At 52.1% G+C, this 19,799-nt stretch overlaps 2 protein-coding genes across 4 annotated transcripts in view; both read left to right on the top strand.

Annotated features, from left to right (window-relative positions):
- Positions 1-53: 53 nt before the first annotated feature.
- On the top strand, positions 54-10,739 carry Pnpla5 (patatin like domain 5, triacylglycerol lipase). Of its 2 annotated transcripts, XM_021184178.2 has the most exons (10): positions 87-279; positions 618-850; positions 2,600-2,665; positions 2,909-3,118; positions 4,810-4,870; positions 5,905-6,090; positions 7,940-8,066; positions 9,717-9,833; positions 10,420-10,503; positions 10,718-10,739. In XM_021184178.2, the coding sequence occupies exons 1-10, from the start codon at positions 87-89 to the stop codon at positions 10,737-10,739; spliced, it is 1,299 nt and encodes a 432-aa protein (XP_021039837.1). The 2 variants fall into 2 exon arrangements, with proteins under 2 accessions (XP_021039836.1, XP_021039837.1); XM_021184177.2 differs by lacking the exon at positions 10,718-10,739 and having other exon boundaries at positions 54-279; positions 10,420-10,528.
- Positions 10,740-17,819: 7,080 nt separating this feature from the next.
- Positions 17,820-19,799, top strand: part of Sult4a1 (sulfotransferase family 4A member 1) — a 28,996-nt gene continuing 27,016 nt past the window's right edge. The window contains exon 1 of one of the 2 annotated variants that reach the window (XM_085831537.1): positions 17,820-18,056. In XM_085831537.1, the coding sequence (XP_085687663.1) occupies positions 17,888-18,056 (169 nt within the window). In that variant the 5' untranslated portion in view covers positions 17,820-17,887. The remainder of the gene's footprint in view (positions 18,057-19,799) is intronic. The other variant, XM_021183749.3, reaches the window with a different exon arrangement.

Raw genomic sequence — 19,799 nt, forward strand, 5'->3', positions numbered from 1 at the left:
CCCATCACATTGGGGCTCTAGTGCACAGTTCCTTCCTTCGAGCTCCAGCTGAGGAGTCTGCAGCCCCGCGTCCCAAGCACCCTATTATGGACTTCCTGGAGGCAGAGGGAGGCTGGAGCCTGTCCTTCTCAGGCTCTGGCTACATGGGCCTCTACCATGTGGGTGTCACCCAGTGTCTGCGACAGCGAGCGCCGCGACTCATCCAGGGTGCCCGCCGCATCTATGGCTCCTCCTCAGGGGCACTCAATGCCATGACCGTTGTCTTTGGCAAGTCCGCAGGTACTTAGGAAGTTCTCAGGGTCTAAGGACTCCCGCAGGGCGCTGAGGGATGTGTCCCTGGGGCTTTAGAATTCAGCCTTTGAATCTGAGGACCCCTGCAGTCACTTTTATCTCTAAAGATGGGATCCTGGCTTTAGATTTGGGGTACTATCCCTAAGGTGTTTTGTTTTTGTTTTTGTTTTGTTTTGTTTTTGAGCGTTTTGGTTACCAGGACTGGGCAGAGATGTTAAAGAACTGATTCCCAGGCATCCCTGAGAGAAGTGGACCATTGGTGGGTACGGGTGGCCCTCAGTGGTCCCAGGTCACTGAGGCCTTACTCAGTTCCCACTGCCCTGCAGACTTTGCCTGCTCCAATCTCCTGGACATGGTGAAACTTGTGGAGCGACTGAGCCTGGGCATCTTCCATCCGGCCTATGGACCCATTGAACACATCAGGAAAACGCTGTATGAAAATCTTCCTGACAACTGCCATATTCTAGCCTCCCAGAGGCTGGGCATCTCCATGACCCGATGGCCTGATGGCAAGAATTTCATAGTCACCGATTTTGCCACTCGGGATGAACTCATCCAGGTGAGCCAGTGCTACGTTGGGACCTGGGACTTGGGGAACATACTCCACATAATAATAGACTGAGTCTAGGTGTGTGTGTGTGTGTGTGTGTGTGTGTGTGTGTATGTGTGTGTGTGTGTGTGTGTGTGTGTGTGTGTATGTGTGTGTGTGTGTATGTGTGTGTGTGTATGTGTGTGTGTGTGTGTGTATGTGTGTGTGTGTGTATGTGTGTGTGTGTATGTGTGTGTGTGTGTGTGTGTGTGTGTGTAGAGGGGAGGAGCAGTAGCTAGGCTGTATCCAAGACTGGCCTGAGTCCAAGGCTCTGTAGAGGCTGAGGTGGAGAGGAACCCGAGGTGCTGTCAGACCTGGGATCGACTGAGGAACTTTCACAGTCAGGACCTCTATGGCTGCTCAGTCCACAGGTGTCTGCTCTGTCCTGCTCACCCCTCTTTCCTAAGCATTTTCTGATTGCCAGAGCAAACTGTTTACTGGGAGCATCTAATATGTGTGGGCACTGCTGTATGCTGCGGGGTTTTGCCAGGCTTGGGCACATCTGAAACACCTTACCTTCTCAGGGCTTGTACCCACTGAGCCTACCTCCTGGGAAGGGATTGGGAAAGGGCCTATGTGAAATTCAACCAAGAGAATAAGGCAGAGAAGGAATGAAGCCTGTTCTGACTTGATAGGTTCTAGTTTAGGGGATAAGGAAAGCGGGGCCAAAGTTCTGAAGGAATATGGGTCTCCATACTGGAAGGCCTCAACTCCTTGTGTAGAGTCCTGGAGTCCCTCAGCATAGCTCTGCCCACTCTTCCTGTCATGGCATCTGTCCCATCTGCTCCTGATGCTGAGGTCCAGATAGACTCATTCTCATCTTGGTGCCCTGTCCCCGACTCTAGGACAGTCTGACTCAGGAGGGCCCCTGTCTACTGGAACATAGGTGTTTTGTTGTCAGTGTGTACCTGAGGGGGTGTCACTTGCTGTGGGCTGATGCTCATGGAGGCACTTCAGAGCTGTCCTGGTGTGTTCACCTGGACAAGGTGCTCAGTGAATCTCAAGCTGTCACGAACCGCAGCCATCTGTGGGAAATTCACATCTCAAACATCTGAGCCAGGCCTGTGTCTGCTTCCCCCAGGGACAGTGGGAGCAGTACTCTTCAGGGTTGTCAGGTCAGGAAGGCTCTGTGTGCCCTGGGAGCTACAGTACTTGCCCAGCCCTGCCCCTCCCAGCCTAGTTGGCCACGCTGGAACTCTCCTTGCCTGTCACCCTCTGCATGTGCCTGTGCGTGTTGCTGGCATAAGACCAGGGATGATGATGCAGACCAGAGATGATGCTAAGCAACACAGGACAATGTGCACAGTCCTTTACAGCACAAGGCCAGCACAGGATAAGTCTGTAAGCGAAGCATCTCCCCCACCCCATCCTCCATCCCCCGGCCCCACCTCTGCCTAACATCAGCAAGACTTGTCAGGGCTTTTGTTAGGAGATAGTGTCTGTTGTGGGGAAAGAGAGCCTGGCATTCCTTCTCAGAAGTGCATTTGTTTGGATCACCTCTGAAAACACTCTTTGGGAAAACACACCGAGGCTTTTGGTGGCACCTCCTTGCCAGACCTGGGGTATGTGTGTGTGAATTGGTACTGGTGTCTAGGTTCTTAGATTAGACTTGCAGTCTCCAGGCAGCTAGGGCGCCCTCTGCAGGGAGAGGAAGGTGGCTTCAAGGATGCCTGCATTCACATGTGAGCACTGAGTGAGGGTGATGCTCTTCTCTTCCAGGCTCTAATCTGCACCTTGTATTTACCCTTATACTGTGGGGTGATCCCCCCGGCATTCAGAGGCCAGGTGAGTTTATCCAGGAGGGCCCCTGTCTGCATTCCACTCTGGGCTCCAGGCAGCTAGGACAAGGGCTTGTCCAGAGGTGGAGATAAGAATAAGGAGGCCACCCGATGTTAAAGCACCTACTGTGTGTCAAGCCTTCCCTTCCTAGAGAGGCTCAGAAGCTAGGCTAGAGGAAGGAATGGACTTCCATCGATACGGGGAGAGTGAGGGGAAGATGGTGTGGACTAATGCCTCTCTGCCTTCCAGCGCTTCATTGATGGGGCTCTGAGCAACAACCTGCCCTTCTCCGATTGCCCTACCACCATCACCGTCTCTCCTTTCAACGGGACAGTGGACATCTGTCCCCAGAACATATCACATAGTCTTTTTGAGCTAACTGCCTTTAATGCCAGTTTCCAGATCTCTACCAGGAACTTCTTTAGGGGGATCAAATCTGTGTTCCCCCCCAAGCCTGAGGTAGGTCACCCTGCATGGTCCTCGCCTATGATCCATCAGCTTCAGTTACTGCCCCACCTCAAGTCACACAAGGCCTGGAGCAGAAACTTGACCCTTCTTCTGTCCCTTCCTGGCCTGGAGTCCAGCTGTGGTCAGCACTCAACTGGCAGGTTCCATGAGCAGAGACAGTTAATTCCATTCCTTTTTTTGTTTGTTTTTTAAAGATTTGTTTATTTATTTATTTATTTATTTATTTATTATAAATACACTGTCGCTATCTTCAGACACACCAGAAGAGGGCATCAGGTCTCATTACGGATGGTTGTGAGCCACCATGTAGTTGCCAGGAATTGAACTCAGGACCTTCGGAAGAGCAGTCAGTGCTCTTAACCGCTGAGTCATCTCTCCAGCCCCCTCCATTCCTTCTTCTAGATTTATCTTTTTTTATGCATCTGTGTGTGTGCATGTAGTGTGTGTGTGTGTGTGCATGTAGTGTGTGTGTGTGCATGTAGTGTGTGTGTGTGTGTGCGTGTGTGTGTGTGTAGTGTGTGTGTGCGTGTGTGTGTGTGTGCATGTAGTGTGCGTGTGTGTGTGTAGTGTGTGTGCGTGTGTGTGTGCATGTAGTGTGTGTGTGTGTGTGTGTGTGCATGTGAATGCAGTGCTTACAGAGACCAGAAGAGGACATTGGATCCCCGCCCCCAGGAACTGGAATTATTGGCAGTTGTGAGCCCCCCAACATGACTGCAGGGAGTTGAGCTGTGCTCTTCCGCAGGGGCAGCCAGGGCTTCCCGTTGCTGAGCGATCTCTTCAATATCTCACCAGTTTTTGCCTTTTTGAGACAGAGTCTTACAATGTAGCCCTGGCTGGTCTGGAACTCACCATGTAGATCAGGTTAGATCTGACTGTCTCTGTACCCCAAGTGCTCCGTGAACGGTGTGTGCCACAATGGCCCCCAACCTCTAGGGAGCTTCACTTCTCAGAGGACAGAGGACATAGGCTCAGGCAGGTTATGTAACTACTTATTCAGTCACAGAGCCCAGAAGTGGGAGAGCTAAGATTTACTCTGTTAGTCCAGTATGGTCTTGACAACAAGCTTCCAAGACTTCAGCCAGTATACATGTGCTCTCGCGCCGCACAAACACACACAGAATGTGATGGCTCAACAGGTAAAAAAGATACCTGGTGTGCAAGCCTAGTAGCTGAGTTTGATTCCAGGAACCAACATAAAGGGAGGGGGAGAGGGAGGGAGGGAGGGAGGGAGGGAGGGAGGGAGGGAGGGAGGGAGGGAGGGAAGAGATGACCGCACAGAATTTTCCTCTGAGCTCCACTTTCACACCATGCCACATCCCCTGCGAAGGGTAAAGGAAGAGGCTGTCCTGGGCTTGTGGGGATCCAGGTGGAGATCCCTCAGACCCTGACCCAGGCTTGGTCACCCTGTCTATTGGAGGGAGATCTCAGATGGAGGCAGGTGCCTGAGTTCTAGGTAAGCGAAGTGAGCTGCCCAAGGGAAGGGCACGTCAGGATCAGATCTGTGCCCTGTGCACTCTGGGTCTCCCTGACTGGTATTGTGTCTCTGGGGTTCCCGAGCCCTGTGGAGGGTCACCGGGGCAGCAGGCTGCACTTGGGCTGTGTCCATCTGCTGATATGTCCCCAGCCCATGACTTGTAGCTAGAGAACCCCAAGCTTTATCCTTCCTTTGCCCTGTGTCCCAGGTGGTAGCTGACCATTGCCGACAAGGTTACCTGGATGCCCTGAGGTTCCTGGAGAGACGGGGTAGGTGGCAGAGGGTGGTAATGGGATGATGTCAGGTGGACTCTGCCTCTCTGGCATTTGAACCCTGGGATTTCAGTGCCTGCTCTGCATGTGGCTGAACCACAGAGGGGAGTCTATAAGTGAGACATTTGGGTCCTATTCTAGAGCTTCCAAAGACTGGAGCATGATGATAGAGATGGGAGGGGGTGATGGGGGGCACTTCCAGAGACAAACTGGGGCAGAGAAAGATCATGGTCTGAGGTAGGGAGAGTAAGCAGGGAGAACTTCCTGGAGGTGATGGCTGAGCTGGATCAGGACCAACTATAGAGTGTCTGATTGGGATGGGAAGACAGAGTCAGACGGCTGGAGGAGAGCTGTGCTCCAAGGGGTATGTCAGCTGGCAGGCGGTGTTTGGTCTCCAGGGGTGGAAAGCATGGCTGTCATCCTCTGAAGCAAGGTTGAGAGGAGAACCCAGGCTCTAAACCTCAGACCTATCCTCAATCCTAGTGCTCCACCCCAACGTGCAGAGCCTTACTCTGGGCCAGAGCTCAAAAGTACTGCATTTAACTCATGACAGTAGGCTTTAAGTTCTTTTTTTTTTTTTTTTTTTTTTTTTTTTTTAAATATTTTTATTACATATTTTCCTCAATTACATTTCCAATACTATCCCAAAAGTCCCCCATAGCGCCCCCCACTTCCCTACCCACCCATTCCCATTCTTTTGGCCCTGGCATTCCCCTATATTGGGGCATATAAAGTTTGCAAGTCCAATGGGCCTCTCTTTCCAGTGATGGCCGACTAGGCCATCTTTCGATATTAAGTTCTTTTTATAGAGGGAAACTGAGGCAGAAGTGCCAAGGCTCACATGGCTGGGAGGTAGGAGTAAGACAGAATCTGAGAACAGGGCTCTATCTCTAGGTATGTGGGACAGCAGGGCAGGGCCCACTGGGGTCCATACTGCAGCCCGAGTCCTGGAGTGTTTTTTTGAGCACTGAGACATGTTCCTTTGGAGGTTGCCGCTGTGCAACTATCAGATCTTCTCCTTCTCAATCCAGGACTTACCAAGGAGCCAGTGCTGTGGTCGCTGGTATCTAAGGAGCCTCCAGCCCTCGTGGAAGGGCCCAGGGGCACTGACCATGACCAGGGCCAGAAGACTGGCCCAACTTTCAGGTGGGACATTCCCAATGTGCTAGTCAAGGACGTGCCCAACTTCGAGCTGCTGTCACCGGAGCTGGAGACTGGTACTGCCCCTTCTCATTCCCCTCGCTGGCCTGCGTGCTCATATCTGCCAAGCCCTTACCAAATGTCAAGTGTGGCTGGGGGCTTTTTTCTGTGTCATCCACTCTTAACTGCAACCTATTTCATCAGTGGGGAAACTGAGGCCCTGAGAGAAGGAACTTAACAGCTCTTCCTATCTGCCATTCGGGTATTGAGCCCAAGCTCGTGCCTGGGAGAGACAGGTCTGTATCCAGGCCACATTGAGGTGCCTAGGGATGAACACAGGCACACATGGCAGGTGGCATCCCAGAGACACTTCAATGGGAGCTGCCAGCCAAAGATGGAGGGATGAGAGTTTGGGCAGAGGTCATCACATGGGCAAAGGCCTTGGGGCTGGAGAGGCTGAGCTGGTGGGTCTCTGGGATCATAGCATAGTGTTAGGGTAAGATGGCAGACATGAACTTGGGGATGACTGGGTAGGCAGGAGGAGAGAGCTGGTATCTTGGTTACTTTTGTATTGCTAAGATAAAATACCACGATCAAGGTAACTTATAAAAGGAAGTGTTTGGCCGGGTATGGTGGCGCTCTCCTTTAATCCCAGCACTTGGGAGGCAGAGGCAGGCGGATTTCTGAGTTCGAGGCCAGCCTGGTCTACAAAGTGAGTTCCAGGACAGAAAGGGCTACACAGAGAAACCCTGTCCCCCCCAAAACAAAACAAAAACAAACAAAAGGAAGTGTTTGATTTAGCTTACAGTTCCATGATGCTGGTAGAAACAGCTAAGAGCTTCTGTCTCAAATTTCAAGAGCCTGGTGGGAATCTTTTGAAATCTCAAGCCTGCCCCCAGTGACACACTTCCTCCAACAAGGCCACACCCACTAATCCTTCCCAAACACTTCCACCAACCAAGGAGCAAGTATTCAAACATATGTGCCTGTGGAGGTCATTCTCATTCAAACCACAGCTGGGAGGAGGCCTGGGGTGCAGTGGAGCTAATGAGGGAGGGCAGTGGCCAAAGAGGTTGAGATGATAGTGAAGGTTCAAGAAGAGACACTGAGGAAGTAAGAGATTAATTTATATCCAGAAGGCTTTTGGTCTGCACTGAGCCCAAGTCCAGGCTTCTGAATTTGGGATCAGTGGGATGTGGTTACTGCCCCTGTGCACTGCAGCTGGCTGGGGCAGGAAATGGGAGAGTAAGTCTAGTGCTTAGACACCCTAGGTTCCCACCCACTGCCTTGGAGGAGTGTTCTGCTTGGGACCCACTTCCCATGACTAGGGCATAGATGGAGTTGGCTGTTGTCTCCTTGCCTGCAATCGCAGCTGCGATCAGAGTTACCAGCAGTCTGGAGTGACCTTCTGGCTCTTGCCCTGACCAGTCAGGGTGGGAGCACCCTGCTTAGCATGGTAAATAAGGGGACTGGGCCTGGCAAACAAGGATGCTGTGGTCACAGCTGCTCTGAGGCGATTGCTGTGAGAAAGGCCCGGGGATGCCTGTTTATCCAAGGCACCGTGATGGACTTCTCCCGGTAGGAGAACAGGAAAATGGAGCTCAGAACCAGAGCCTGGCAGGCCTCAAGGTTGTCTTGGCTCTGCCTCTTCATGGAAGAGACTCTCACTGGGCACTTCTGAACTACCACTCTGAACCTTGGTCTCATCTTCTGTAGGGGGGCCTCCTGGGTTAAGCGGAGTGTGTATAGGGTGACCCCTGCTGGCAGCTATGGCTCCATCCATATGGAGATGCTGAGGTTCACATACTATCTTCATCTTCTGGGACCACAAGGCTTGGTGGCTCCAGGGTGACCTGGGCTGGCTAGGGGAGACAACCTCACAGCCTGAGAGTACGAAGGAGCCGTGGGTGTCTTCCTGTCTTGCAGCACTGAGAAAGGCATGCAAGAGAGACTTCTGGGCCCGTGTCCAGTGTTCAGTGCCAGGGAAGGTGCTGACCTACCTGCTACTGCCCTGTTCTCTGCCCTTCGAATATGCCTACTTCCGGAGCAGGAGGTGAGATAGCCTGGGCTGGGGAGGGGGGAGGTTGTGACCAGGGAGGGTGGGTAGGTGGCTAGAGATGGCAGGTACCTGCCTTCCCCACACTTAGTTGCCACGGGCTGGCCCATGGAGTGCCTGAGTAGGCTCTACCAAAAGAACTGATAAGGGAGGTGATGTGGCTGGCTACCCAGAATTCTGGCCAGTACTTAGGCCTGTTCTGTGACCTTCTGCCCTCTGATCCATGGTAGAGTTGCTGTGACAATGTGATGATGCCATTGGCAACTCTCCCAGCTGATCTACCTCAGATTGGCTGTGTGGTGTGGGCCCGCTCTCCTGACCTCTCTGAGTCATAGCATGTTTCCTAAATAACAGGGTCCCTTCAGGTCAGACTGGCTGCAGCTGCATCCCTGCTGGCTTAGTGGCTTATGCTGCTTCCTTTGCTCACTCACTGGCTGCTGAAGGCTGACCGAGGACTAGGTGTTAGCTCGGGGCAAGAGAGGCAGGCTGACCCTGGCCTGGCTCCTGGCCTGGTGGAGCACACAGCTCACAGCTGGCCACATCACCTGGGCATTTTAGCTTCTGAGAAAGAGTCATACTAGCACAGAGCTAGCCTGGCACATACTCAGACCTGTTTGTTCAGGGAAGGAAGGCAATGACATCTGTATTATAGTTTTAAGGATGAGCTACAGTCCGTTAGGCAAAGGAGAAGAAAGAGCCTTCCAAGTGGACAGGGTAGTGCGTACAAAGGTCCTGGGGCAGAAGGGAGTCAAGCATACCCTAGGAACCCAAGGGGAGGAGGGTATAGGGAAAGCTAGAGAGTGACTGTGGCCAGACACACAGGGTCAGTAAGACACAGAGGTGTTGTAGGGAGAGCTGGTGTTTTCTTGGAGAAAGGATCTTCCTAATCTTGTAACCCAGAGTGGTATTGTAATCCTGAGGATTTTGTAATCCAGAGTGGTCTTGAACTCATGATTTCCTCTGCCTGGGGTTCTAACCATGTGCCCCAACCTAGACCCAAGATCTGTGCTTCTGAAAAGCCTCTTCCTTAGAAGTCTGTGATGGTGAGTCCCAGCACTCTGTGTTGTACTGCCTGGAGTTAGTGATCAGGTCAGCAGTGACCCAAAGCTGGGAGACACCTTCCTGCTGACAGACTCACCTTGCACAGAGCTGTTGGCTAAAACCACGAGCTGATGAAATGATGCTGAAGGAATGTAAAATCGAGCCATCTCTATGGTGTGAGCCTGCCAGAGACAGCTCAGAACACACCGCGTCTGTCCTTCTGCTTTCCTATGACCCCCAAGGGGCAGGAAGAGGGATGGATAGATATAAGTAGGGGAAGGGACTTCGGCTGAGGGTCCTCATTGGGCAGGCGAGCAAAGCTGGGCCCCAGAGAGGTCCTTTGAATCTCTAGGCAACAGAGCAGAGTAGCCTCCAACCTAACATCACACCACACTCTTCCCACCGGAACTCTGTGGAAGTTGACCCCAAGCCTCATCCCTTCCTAAAGCTCAAAGTCTACTTCAGGTCATCCTACCATGCATATTCCCCGTGAGGCTATCTTGAGATGATCTTGCCCAACCTGGGCACTCAGCCCTGCTCCCCTCTCACCTCTGATTTGGCACCATCCCACGGCTCCCTGGGAAGCTGACATTGCCTCTCCCACAGGCTGATGGAGTGGCTACCTGAGGCTCCAGATGACTTGGATTGGATGAGGAGCATCCTGAAGAGTACCACCCTCGAGGTCTACTCCATGGCCAAGTCATGGCTTCCCAGGTTGGGCAGGTGAGGCGGCGGGGAGGGGGGTCATGTGGAGAGGGGCTGGAGTATTTGCATGATGACCACATTCACTACCCAGCACTCAGAACCCAGCACCCAAATCAGAGGACTCAGAACCTAGCACCTACTGCACAGTATCCATCTAGTGTCTTGCACTTAACACACAGTACCCAACACACATGCAATGTCCTTCTGTCTGTCCACCTGAGGTTGCTGTGTATGCCATCCGGTATCGGGGATCTCTTCGCCAGTCACGCTAGCCAGTCTGGCCAGTCTGCTGGGGATCTTTATCATGGCTCTGTGGTTGGAATGCAAACCGCCCCCCCCGCCCCCCCCCCGTGAGCCTCAGCAAGGCTGACACTATGTGGCTGAGGGATGCTGGCCTATTTTCTGGCTGATATCCCTAGTCTCTTAGGAAAGCCACCCTGGTCCAGATGTTCTCTTGTTTGGTCCTGCTGAGGGCTTCAGACTTCCTCCAGAGGGCCAGGGAAGAAGTAGCCTGCTCCCTGTGGGGGCTGCCCCCCTTTGATGCTTTCTACCTTCACCAAAATCCAGTCCTTGAACTCACAGACAATTCCTGCTCCCTCTACAGCCCACCTGCCACCCGAGCAGACTCTGGTCTCCTCCGGCAGCGGCGGGGGACAGCTCCTTCTGGGAACAGGCCCTTGAACCACAGGTTCGCTGATTGTGCACTGGGCTAGGGCAACCTCATATGTGACCCTCTGAACTCTGTCCTTGCCCTCTGGCTGTAGGGACTCTGGCAGGTGGCCTCTGGCAGGTTCAGCCCCCAGGATCTCTGAGCTCAACTCCTCGCTCAGGAAGCTTGCTGAATTACTGGCAAAAAGACCTCTTCCTGTCCTTGCTAGGCCATGTGCTTCTTGTGTGGGCAGGTGGTTTCCTGGCATGGACTGAGAGCCCACCCTCTGCAGCTGTTCCTGGGACCTTGATCTCCAAGGCCTCTCTGGATGCTTCCAGCCTACTGCGTGCTCAGACCACTGTTCTCTTCTTGTCAGTTTTGTCAGAGAAGAAAAGACAACAAGCTAAGACACACCTCAGTTCTGGATCTTCATGTGAGAGACACAGACAGGTGTCTAGCAGAGGTGTGTTCTGCACTAGGCTGGAACTGGAGATGGTGCCCCAGGGCTCTGACCATGGTATTGACTGCTCTGACTGGGCTCCTTTCTCTGACCCACACTTATCTAAGGGATTGATCCCTGTTATAGTGAGGATGGAAGGTGGCTGGCTGGGGAATCCATTGGGGGCGGGGATCCTGATTATAGATACTTATGTTAGGGATAAAGCCCACTGCCACTGCAGGCTAGGGAAGATTTCTGGGTGGCATACATACCAAAGCGCCTCTGGCCTCTTCAGGGGTCTCTGTTCTTCCTAGCCCTGAAGAACCAACAGTGCACCTAGCCAGACTGTAGGGGACACTCAGATCAAGTGGAGATGGGACTGTAGAGAAATGGAGGTGTCAGTGAGAGAAGAGATTATGTAATAAATGCTGGGCAGGGGCTGGTGAGATGGCTCAGTGGGTAAGAGCACCCGACTGCTCTTCCGAAGGTCCAGAGTTCAAATCCCAGCAACCACATGGTGGCTCACAACCATCTGTAACGAGATCTGGCGCCCTCTTCTGGAGTGTCTGAAGACAGCTACAGTGTGCTTACATATAATAAATAAATAAATCTTAAAAAAAAATAAATGCTGGGCAGAAGAAATGATGTGTCATTCATTCATTCATTCATTGATTATACATACATTGGTTATTCTTCTATCATTGATTGATTCATCCATCATTCATTTATTTACCATTTATCATTCATTCATTCATTTGGCTCCTCAGATGGGACACAGGTGCAAAAATCCTTCCATGAGCCCTCCCAGGGATGCTTAGAAAGGAACACAGTGAGTGAGAATATGAAGCCAAGTGGAGAGACAGGGACCAGGCTGTCAGGAGGCTGCTCCAAGAAGGCTGCTGTTAGGCTGAAGTCTGAGAAGAAGCCAGATGTTATGCAAGGCCCTGGAGGGAGAACCAAGTACAGAGGTCTGGCAAACTGAGTGATGCCCATGTCATAGCATGGTCACAGCTGTGGCAGAGAGGATGGAGGGCATGTTGAGAGCCTCAGGCAGGGGTGGTGGCAAGGCTATGTCACCAAGGGCTTTGGAGATTTCTTTATTTTTATTGTGTGTGTGCATTCTGTGTGAGTTTATGTGCACCACTTGTGTGCTGGTACCCACAGAAGTCAGAAGACAGCATCCAATCCCTGGAACTAGAATTCTAAGCATCTGTGAGATGCCTGAGGAGGTAGTGGGAGCTTGGGTCCTCCATAGGAGCAGTGAGCCTTCTTACTAGCCCCATCAACAGGGAGTTTGGATCAGGGGAGGGGCTGGAGTAATGAGTGAAGAACTGGTGCAGGGTTTGGGGTATAGGCCTATAATCTAGCAGTAAGGGGGCAGAGGCAGGGGGAAATACCAAGTTCCAGGCTATCCTGGGCTACACAGTGAAGCACATCTAAGAGAAAAATAATCCCACCTCCCCTGAAACCTCAGAGATGTGAGCCAGTGACACACAGACAGGGAAGTGCTGAAGGGACGAGAGCAGACAGAGGGAGCAAGAGACTCTTAACACTCTGGCAGTGCCAGGATTGAGCCAGCTTCACCTCCTCACTGACTCTCATGTCTCCCAGGTGGGTCAGACACTGACTTGATCCCTTACAGGAGGGAGGGGTGGTTCCTCTTGGGGTTAGGTGGTTCCAGAAGGTCATGCTCTGTCTCGACTGAGCGGGGGGGTACTGCCATGCCCCTACTCTCAGATTCCAGTTTGAGGTTTTTTTCACCCTGATCAACTGGGGCTCTGGGCTAGGGGACTTGACACCCACGAGAACATTCTCATTCCTGTCCTTTGTATCTTACCATGGGCACATCCTCTGTGCTAAAGGCTGCTCAGCCTCACCATGCCACCCCCTTCCCCATAGGGGACCTTCTGGGATGACAGAAATGCTGGGTGTAACCACCACACGTAGTGGCATTGGGGATGGAACACAAGGCTTTACTGACACTAGGCAAGCATCCTATCAATGGGGCTACATCCAAGTCTCTTCATGTGTGGTGTGTGTATGAGTCTCTTTGTGTGTGTGTGTGGTATGTGTGTATGTGTGTGGTGTGCATGCATGTGTGGTATGTGTGTGTATGTGTGTAGCGTGTGTTTGTGTGTGGTATGTGTGTGGTGTGAATATGTGTATGTTTGTGTGTTCCATGCATGTATATGTGCAGGTGCAGAGGTCAGAGGAAGACTTTGGGTGTCTTCTGTTCCCCTCTGCCTGAGACAGAATCTCTGACTGAAGTGGAAACGCATCCTTTTGGATAAACCAATCAGCTTGTGTGCTTTTGGGACCTGCCTGTGTTGACTCTCAGTGCTGGGATTACAGGCATGTACATTCATACCACATTTTTTTTATGTGAGTGTTGGGATTCAAACTCATGACTTGATGCTTGCACAGAAAGAACTTTATCCCCTGAGCCATCTCCTTGGCCCTTCTTACTTCTTTTAAATGATGTCGTCGTGCTGTGGGATGCAGAGTGAGCTGGAGCTACAGTGAAACAGGTGTGTTTACCATCTCCCACGGTCACTTCTGTCCTTGGTGTTCGGAGACAGTCTCATGTAGTCCAGGTTGGACTCACGCTCACTGTGTAGTTGTTTGCTTTTAGGTTGCATCTCTGTCTTGGGAAGTGAGTTTTCAGAGTTCTTTTTTTTTTTAAAGATTTATTTATTTTATGTATGTGAGTACACTGTCACTGTCTTCATACACACCAGAAGAGGGTGTCAGATCCCATTATGGATGGTTGTGAGCCACCATGTGGTTGCTGGGAATTGAACTCAGGACCTCTGGAAGAGCAATCAGTGCTCTTAACCACTGAGCCATCTCTCCAAGCCCTGAGAGTTCTTACCTCTTAGTGATCTGTAGGAAAATATGCATGAATGAGCTAATGCACAGACACCCTAGTGTGTGTATGTGCATGTGTGTGCATGCATGTGCACGTGTATAAGCTAATAAAACATGTGTTGATCATAGACATTGCGTGATGAGATGTGACAAGTGCATACACACCATCTCATTCTCTTATATTTTGTATGTTTGGAATTTCAAGCCCAAGGAAAAGTTATTTACTTATTTAAATTACATGCATTTAGGCCAACTAATTTAAATAAATTTAAATATTATTTCTCACTTAAACCTTTATTTATTCACCCATTAACCTATGCATGTATGTATGTATGTATGTGTGTATCTAAATATCTATCTATCTCTTTAATGTGTGTGTGTGTGTGGTATGTGGTGTGTGTGGTATGTGTGCATGTGTGTATGTGTGGCATGTGTGTGTGTGTGTGAGTGTGTGCATGTGTGTAGTGTGTGTTTGTGGGTATGGTATTTGGAGGTCAGAGGACAACTTGAGGGATCCATTCTCTCCTGCTACCACACGGGTTCTAGGGATGAAAATCAGGTTACGTCTTTACATCTTGCCATCCCTACCTCAAGGTTTTTAATAGTACAAGGAAATAGGAGAATATGCCTCACAACAATGTAAGTGAAGCCGGATTGCTGTGTGCTAGGTGTTGGGGTGGGGGTGGGGACGCGGGAGCCCAAGCTTCGGGCGTTCAGCACCGTGGACAGCGACACGGCACTGTGCCTCTTGGTCAGCAGCAGAGCTCAGAGGTTTCATCTATGCACCTCTAATTATTGCAGGCTTACTACACCTAGAGCGAGTTCTCAGCATTCTACACTCACCCCGAGAGCCTAGCATCTCTTTCCGTTTCACTAGGCTTTCTTTTCTCACATCTGTACAGTGTTTGGCATTAAAAAAATGCTTGCATGGGGTTTCTTATCTTTGTCTGAAGGACTTTTTTTCCCCTTAATTTTACATAAATGTTACCCAAACCTTAGACTTGAAGTGCTTGTCCAAGTGTGTGTAAATAGAATGGACTTTGGTTCAGTGGCCACGTCTACCCAGAATCTACTAAACTCACTTCTTAGCTCCACTGATTTTTGTTTGTTTGTTGAGTATTCCTAGGAATGTCTTTGTTGAGGGAGGGTTCCTTTTCATTCTTATTTGCCCACCCTCTTCCTGGGAATTCGTTAGAGTAGCACCATGTCAGAATCAAAAGCGGGCATTGAGGTGAATATCTGAGTCAGGGATCAAAGTTTCCTCAAGAGCAGGAGAGGAGGGTGGGAGAAGAGGGGAGGCTCTAGGGTGGGAAGTGACCAGAAGTCCAGGCACGCAGGCAGCATGTAGGAAGAACCAGGCAACCTCTGTAATCCTGTCAGAGGCTGAGCCAGGAGGGCCTGGTATTCAAGGCCAGCACTACCCAAGTCAATACCCTTAAACTTCTGTCTGCGGACTCTGGTTCTGTTTAAACTGTGCGTGGAATCACATGGGACCAGCTGTCTTGTGTGCCTGGGCTTCTTCACTCCACACTGAGATGGCAGCTTATCAGGGATTGTCATGTGTGCGGATTAGCTTTTGTCAACTTGACACAAGCTAGAGTTATTTGGAAAGAAGGAACCTCAATTGAAGAAAAAAAAATGCCTCCAATCCTATTGACCTGAAGACAAGGCTGTGGGGCATTTTCTTGGTTAATAGTTGATGGGTCCCTGCCCTGCCTATTATAGGTGGTGCTACTCCTGGGCACATAGTCCTGGCTTCTATAAGAAAGCAGGCCAGGCGTGGTGGCGCACGCCTTTAATCCCAGCACTTGGGAGGCAGAGGCAGGTGGATTTCTGAGTTCGAGGCCAGCCTGGTCTACAGAGTGAGTTCCAGGCCAGCCAGGGCTATACAGAGAAACCCTGTCTCGAAAAACAAAACAAACAAACAAAAAGAAAAAAAGAAAGCAGGCTGAGCAAGTCATCAGGAGCAAGCCAGTAAGCGGCGCTCCTCCATGGCCTCTGCTTCAGCTCCTGCCTCCAGGTTCCCCCTTTGAGTTCCTATCCTGACTTTCCTCCAATGATGGTCTGGGACCTGTGAGCTGAAATAAACCCTTTCCTGTCCATGCTGATTTGGGCCAGGCATTCAACACAGTAATAAAAAGGCAAATCAGGGAGCCGGAGCGATGGCTCAGTGGTTAAGAACACTGGCTGCTCTTCCAGAGGACCTGGGTGTGGCTCCGAGCATCCACATAGGGGGTCCTGAGTGTCTGTAACTCCAGCTCCAGGGGGTATCCTCTTTCCTCCTGGATATCAGGTGCACAGAATATGTCCAGGCAAAACACCCATACAGGTAAGTAAGTAAATAAATAAATAAACAAACGGGAGCAGACTAGGGCATTCATCACGCATGAGAAATAAATTCTCCACTCCTCTGTGGCAGGATTCTGCTCAGTGCGGACACTGCTAACACCTCAGATGCCTCCAGCATTTGTCCACTGCGTTGAAACCGCGTGAAGCCGTGACTGACACAGCCAAGACGCTTTCTTTAAAAGTACAAAAAAAAAAAGAAAAGAAAAAAAAGAAAGAAAGAAAGAAAGAAAAAAAAGCAACACATTTTACATTTACTTCGTTTGTTGTTAGTATGCAAGTTGATGTGTATGTGAAGGTCAAAGGTAAGTTTGTGGGAGTAGTCCCCTTTCACTATGTGGGTTCCAGGCGTGAAACTGAGGTTGTCAGGCTTGGCAGCAAGCGCTTTACCCACTGAATCATCTTGCCAGCTCCAGGACGCATTTTTAGCACCATGAATTCCAGTCTATATGTTCCCTTCTTACTCAGCAGGGCTCTTCCTTGCCTCTTCCTCTTCACTTCTCAGGGATCGCACCTGAAACAATGTTACTGGGGCCCAGAGCCCCATTGTGTCACCCCAACTGTTCCCCCACGATGCCCTTCAGTGTGGAAAACCAGCAGGTCCCATACCCACTCTCTGTACCCAGACAGGTCTGTGCATCTCCCGTGCTAGAGAGAAAAAGGAGACAATTTTCTCTGCCCCATCCTTAGGCTCTCATGTATCTTAAGCTAGCGTCAAATGCACGATGTAGCCGAGGCTGGCCTTGAACTTTTGATCTTCTTGTCTCCACTCTCCAGTTGCTGGGATCACAAGTGTGCGCAAGCCCAACTTTTGTTTGTCTGTTTCCCTTTTCTCCAGTGCTGGGGAACTGACCCCAGGGCTTCCCGAGAGAGAGGAGCTCTACTCCTAAGGGGTTTCCCAGACCCTTGGGTTCTTGTTAGCTGCTTTCCCCAGATGTGGCTCCTGGAAATAGGATTCCCATTGTCGAGGATGGGACCTGGACAGGTGGCGGGCGTCACCTGGAGGGTTCTCTCTGTTTGGGGGGTTTCCTGAGGGGTCATCTCTGCTGGGGTCCCCTCTACCTGAGAGGGAGGTCCTCTTTGCCTGGGGGGCGGGGATGTCCACTCTTGGCTTCCTCTCTGCCGAGGGTCTTCTCGGCATGGGAGTTTCCTCTCTGGAGGAGGGGGGATCGCCTCTGTTTGGGGTGTCCTCGGGGAGGGGGCCTCTTCTCAGCCTGGAGATTTCTCTGCCAAGCGTCTGGTCTCTGCCTGGAAGGGCCCACTCTGGGGTTTCTATCTGCAAGGGGAATCCTCTGCTGCTGGTCTTCTCTGCTTGTGGGGTGGGGGTGGGAGTCCTCTCTGCCTGGAGGTTTTCTGTCTTGGGTTTCTTTTCTTGGGGCCTCTCTGCCGGGGTTCTTCCTGGGGGAGTCCTCTCTGGCACTTGATTGCAGGCTCTCTAAACGCTGCCTTTGTCAGCCGCGCTCTGATGCGGGCTTTTCCATCTCTGGCATCAGAAGCTTCTGGAGGTGCGGCTTCCCAGACCCCGAGGCTCGCCCTGGGTCTGCGCAGCCGCCTCCTTTTTTGCTCTAGGGTGTGGGGACCCTGACCTGGCACGCATGACTGACAGGCAGTGGTACGGACCGGACGCACCTTTGCGGCAGGCGCGGGGCCTCGGCCACCAACGTCAGGGGCGCGGCGTGCGTGGGTGCGGCCATGACGTCATGCCATCGGAGCCCCGCGCCGGCGCCGTGACGTCACGCCCTGGAGCTGCGGGCCGGGCCGGGCGGCGGCATGGCGGAGAGCGAAGCGGAGACCCCGGGCACCCCGGGCGAGTTCGAGAGCAAGTACTTCGAGTTCCATGGCGTGCGGCTGCCACCCTTCTGCCGCGGGAAGATGGAGGATATCGCCGACTTCCCCGTGCGGCCCAGCGACGTGTGGATCGTCACCTACCCCAAGTCAGGTGAGCCGGGAACCCCACGCCTTACCGGTCGATCGCGCGGCTGTGTGACCTTGGGCAGGTCGCTCAGCCTCTCTGTGCCCTAGTCCTGTCCGGCTCCCCGTGTGATGAGGGCAGTGGGCGCGCCTCCAGTGTGGGCTCTGTGGGGGATGGGACCGCCCTCCGCTGCCCCTGTATGCTGTTTACAGGCCGACTGTCACCAGGCGGAACCTGGGCACCTGGGTCCCCAGCAGCCGTGTAAGGTAGAGCTTCTAGGCAGAGGATCAGAGAGGGGAGGAGGCTTATCCAAGGTCACACAGCTGTATGAGCCACTCAGTTCTCCAGGCCTGGTGTAGAGATGACTGTGTGGTGCCTTTTCTGGGGTCTGTAGGACAAGCTCAGCCGGTTCTCCTGTCCCTGTAGGGCGTCCTTGTGACCATTGTCCTGCAGGCTCAGGGTAGTTGAGAAGGTGGCTGTCCATCACCCCGTGGTATCCAAGCAGACGGTTACAGGAGAAAATATAAGCAGGGCATCTTCCCGGGGTGGAGTCGGGGTTCCCTGGGCAGCTGCCTATCATCCTCACAGAGAGTGGTGGGTGCTCTCAGGGAAGGAGTCAGGGTGCAAAGGCCCTGGGGTCAAGTCCAGGTGTAGGCACTGACCCACCGCTGGGCATACAGCCAGCTGGGCTGTCCTGAAGAGGCATGTCAGGAGACAAACCAGGCTGAGTGAGGCTGCAACCATCCTACAATCCCAGCCCTGGGTCCCTGCTGGCTTTAACTAGGCTTGCCTTTCGGAGAACTCTTTATGTGCTGATCATTCCGCTGGGTGCTCCACATCTAGGTTAGTGGCTGTACCTAGTGCTGTCTCTTTTGGTTTAGTGCCTGGGATGAACCCAGGGCCTTATGGCCCTATGGCTCATGTATGCCCTGCCTCTCAGCTAGGTGTCCAGCCTCAGGGTGGTACTTAAGGAGGCATCATGGATGTTGTGTCCACACCACAAAGGGTATGAATGTGCCCGTGGGTAAAGGAAGATTCTAGTTCTCTCCCTAGACCCTGGAATTGTGGGAGACTTGGTTTTCAGAGCCCTTAGGACCAGGGGGTGTGGCTGGGATTGTAATGGAGTTCCCGGAGGAGAGGGCCAGAGCCTGGGTTACTTAGGAAGGAGCTGGGGAGGGCCTTTGACCCGGGATACCTGAGGGAGTAACCAGGCTAGAGGCCCAGCTGTGAACTGGGAGGGCTGGCGAGTGTTAGACAAACCCTGTGCAGGAGCCTGGTGGCTTCTGGGGAGCTCCCTGGACACTGCAGAGAGGAGTCGGATGGGAAACATCTATGTGCGCATGTGTCAAGAGTGCGTGCATGCGTGCATGAATATTTTGAGACAGAGTCTCTCTGTGTACCCCAGGCTGGTCTTGAATTTCCAGTCTTCCTGCTTCAGCCTTCCCAGTGCTGGGATTGTTGGGGTATACTATCACAGTCATCCCGCAGGATGACAGTTTTTTTGTTGCTCCAGACAGGGTCTCAGGTAGCACAGGCCGGTATTGAACTTTCTCTATAGCTGAGGCTAGCCTTCCTGTCTCAGCCTCTCAAATGCTGGCATTACAGGAGCCCTTCACCCCCACCCTTGGCTGGATGCTGGTTTTCTGGGTAGCAGACGTGTCCTGGGTGTAGCATGTACCAAGTGTAGAGAGAAGAATGGGCCAGAGTTGGTGTAAAAACATCAACTCCTTCCCTAGCAACAAGATCCCAGGGGTGTTTCAGGGATACCAA

This window comes from Mus caroli, unplaced genomic scaffold (genome assembly GCF_978045245.1).
Source record: "Mus caroli unplaced genomic scaffold, Mus_caroli_1 scaffold_16, whole genome shotgun sequence".
Lineage (NCBI taxonomy): Eukaryota > Metazoa > Chordata > Mammalia > Rodentia > Muridae > Mus > Mus caroli.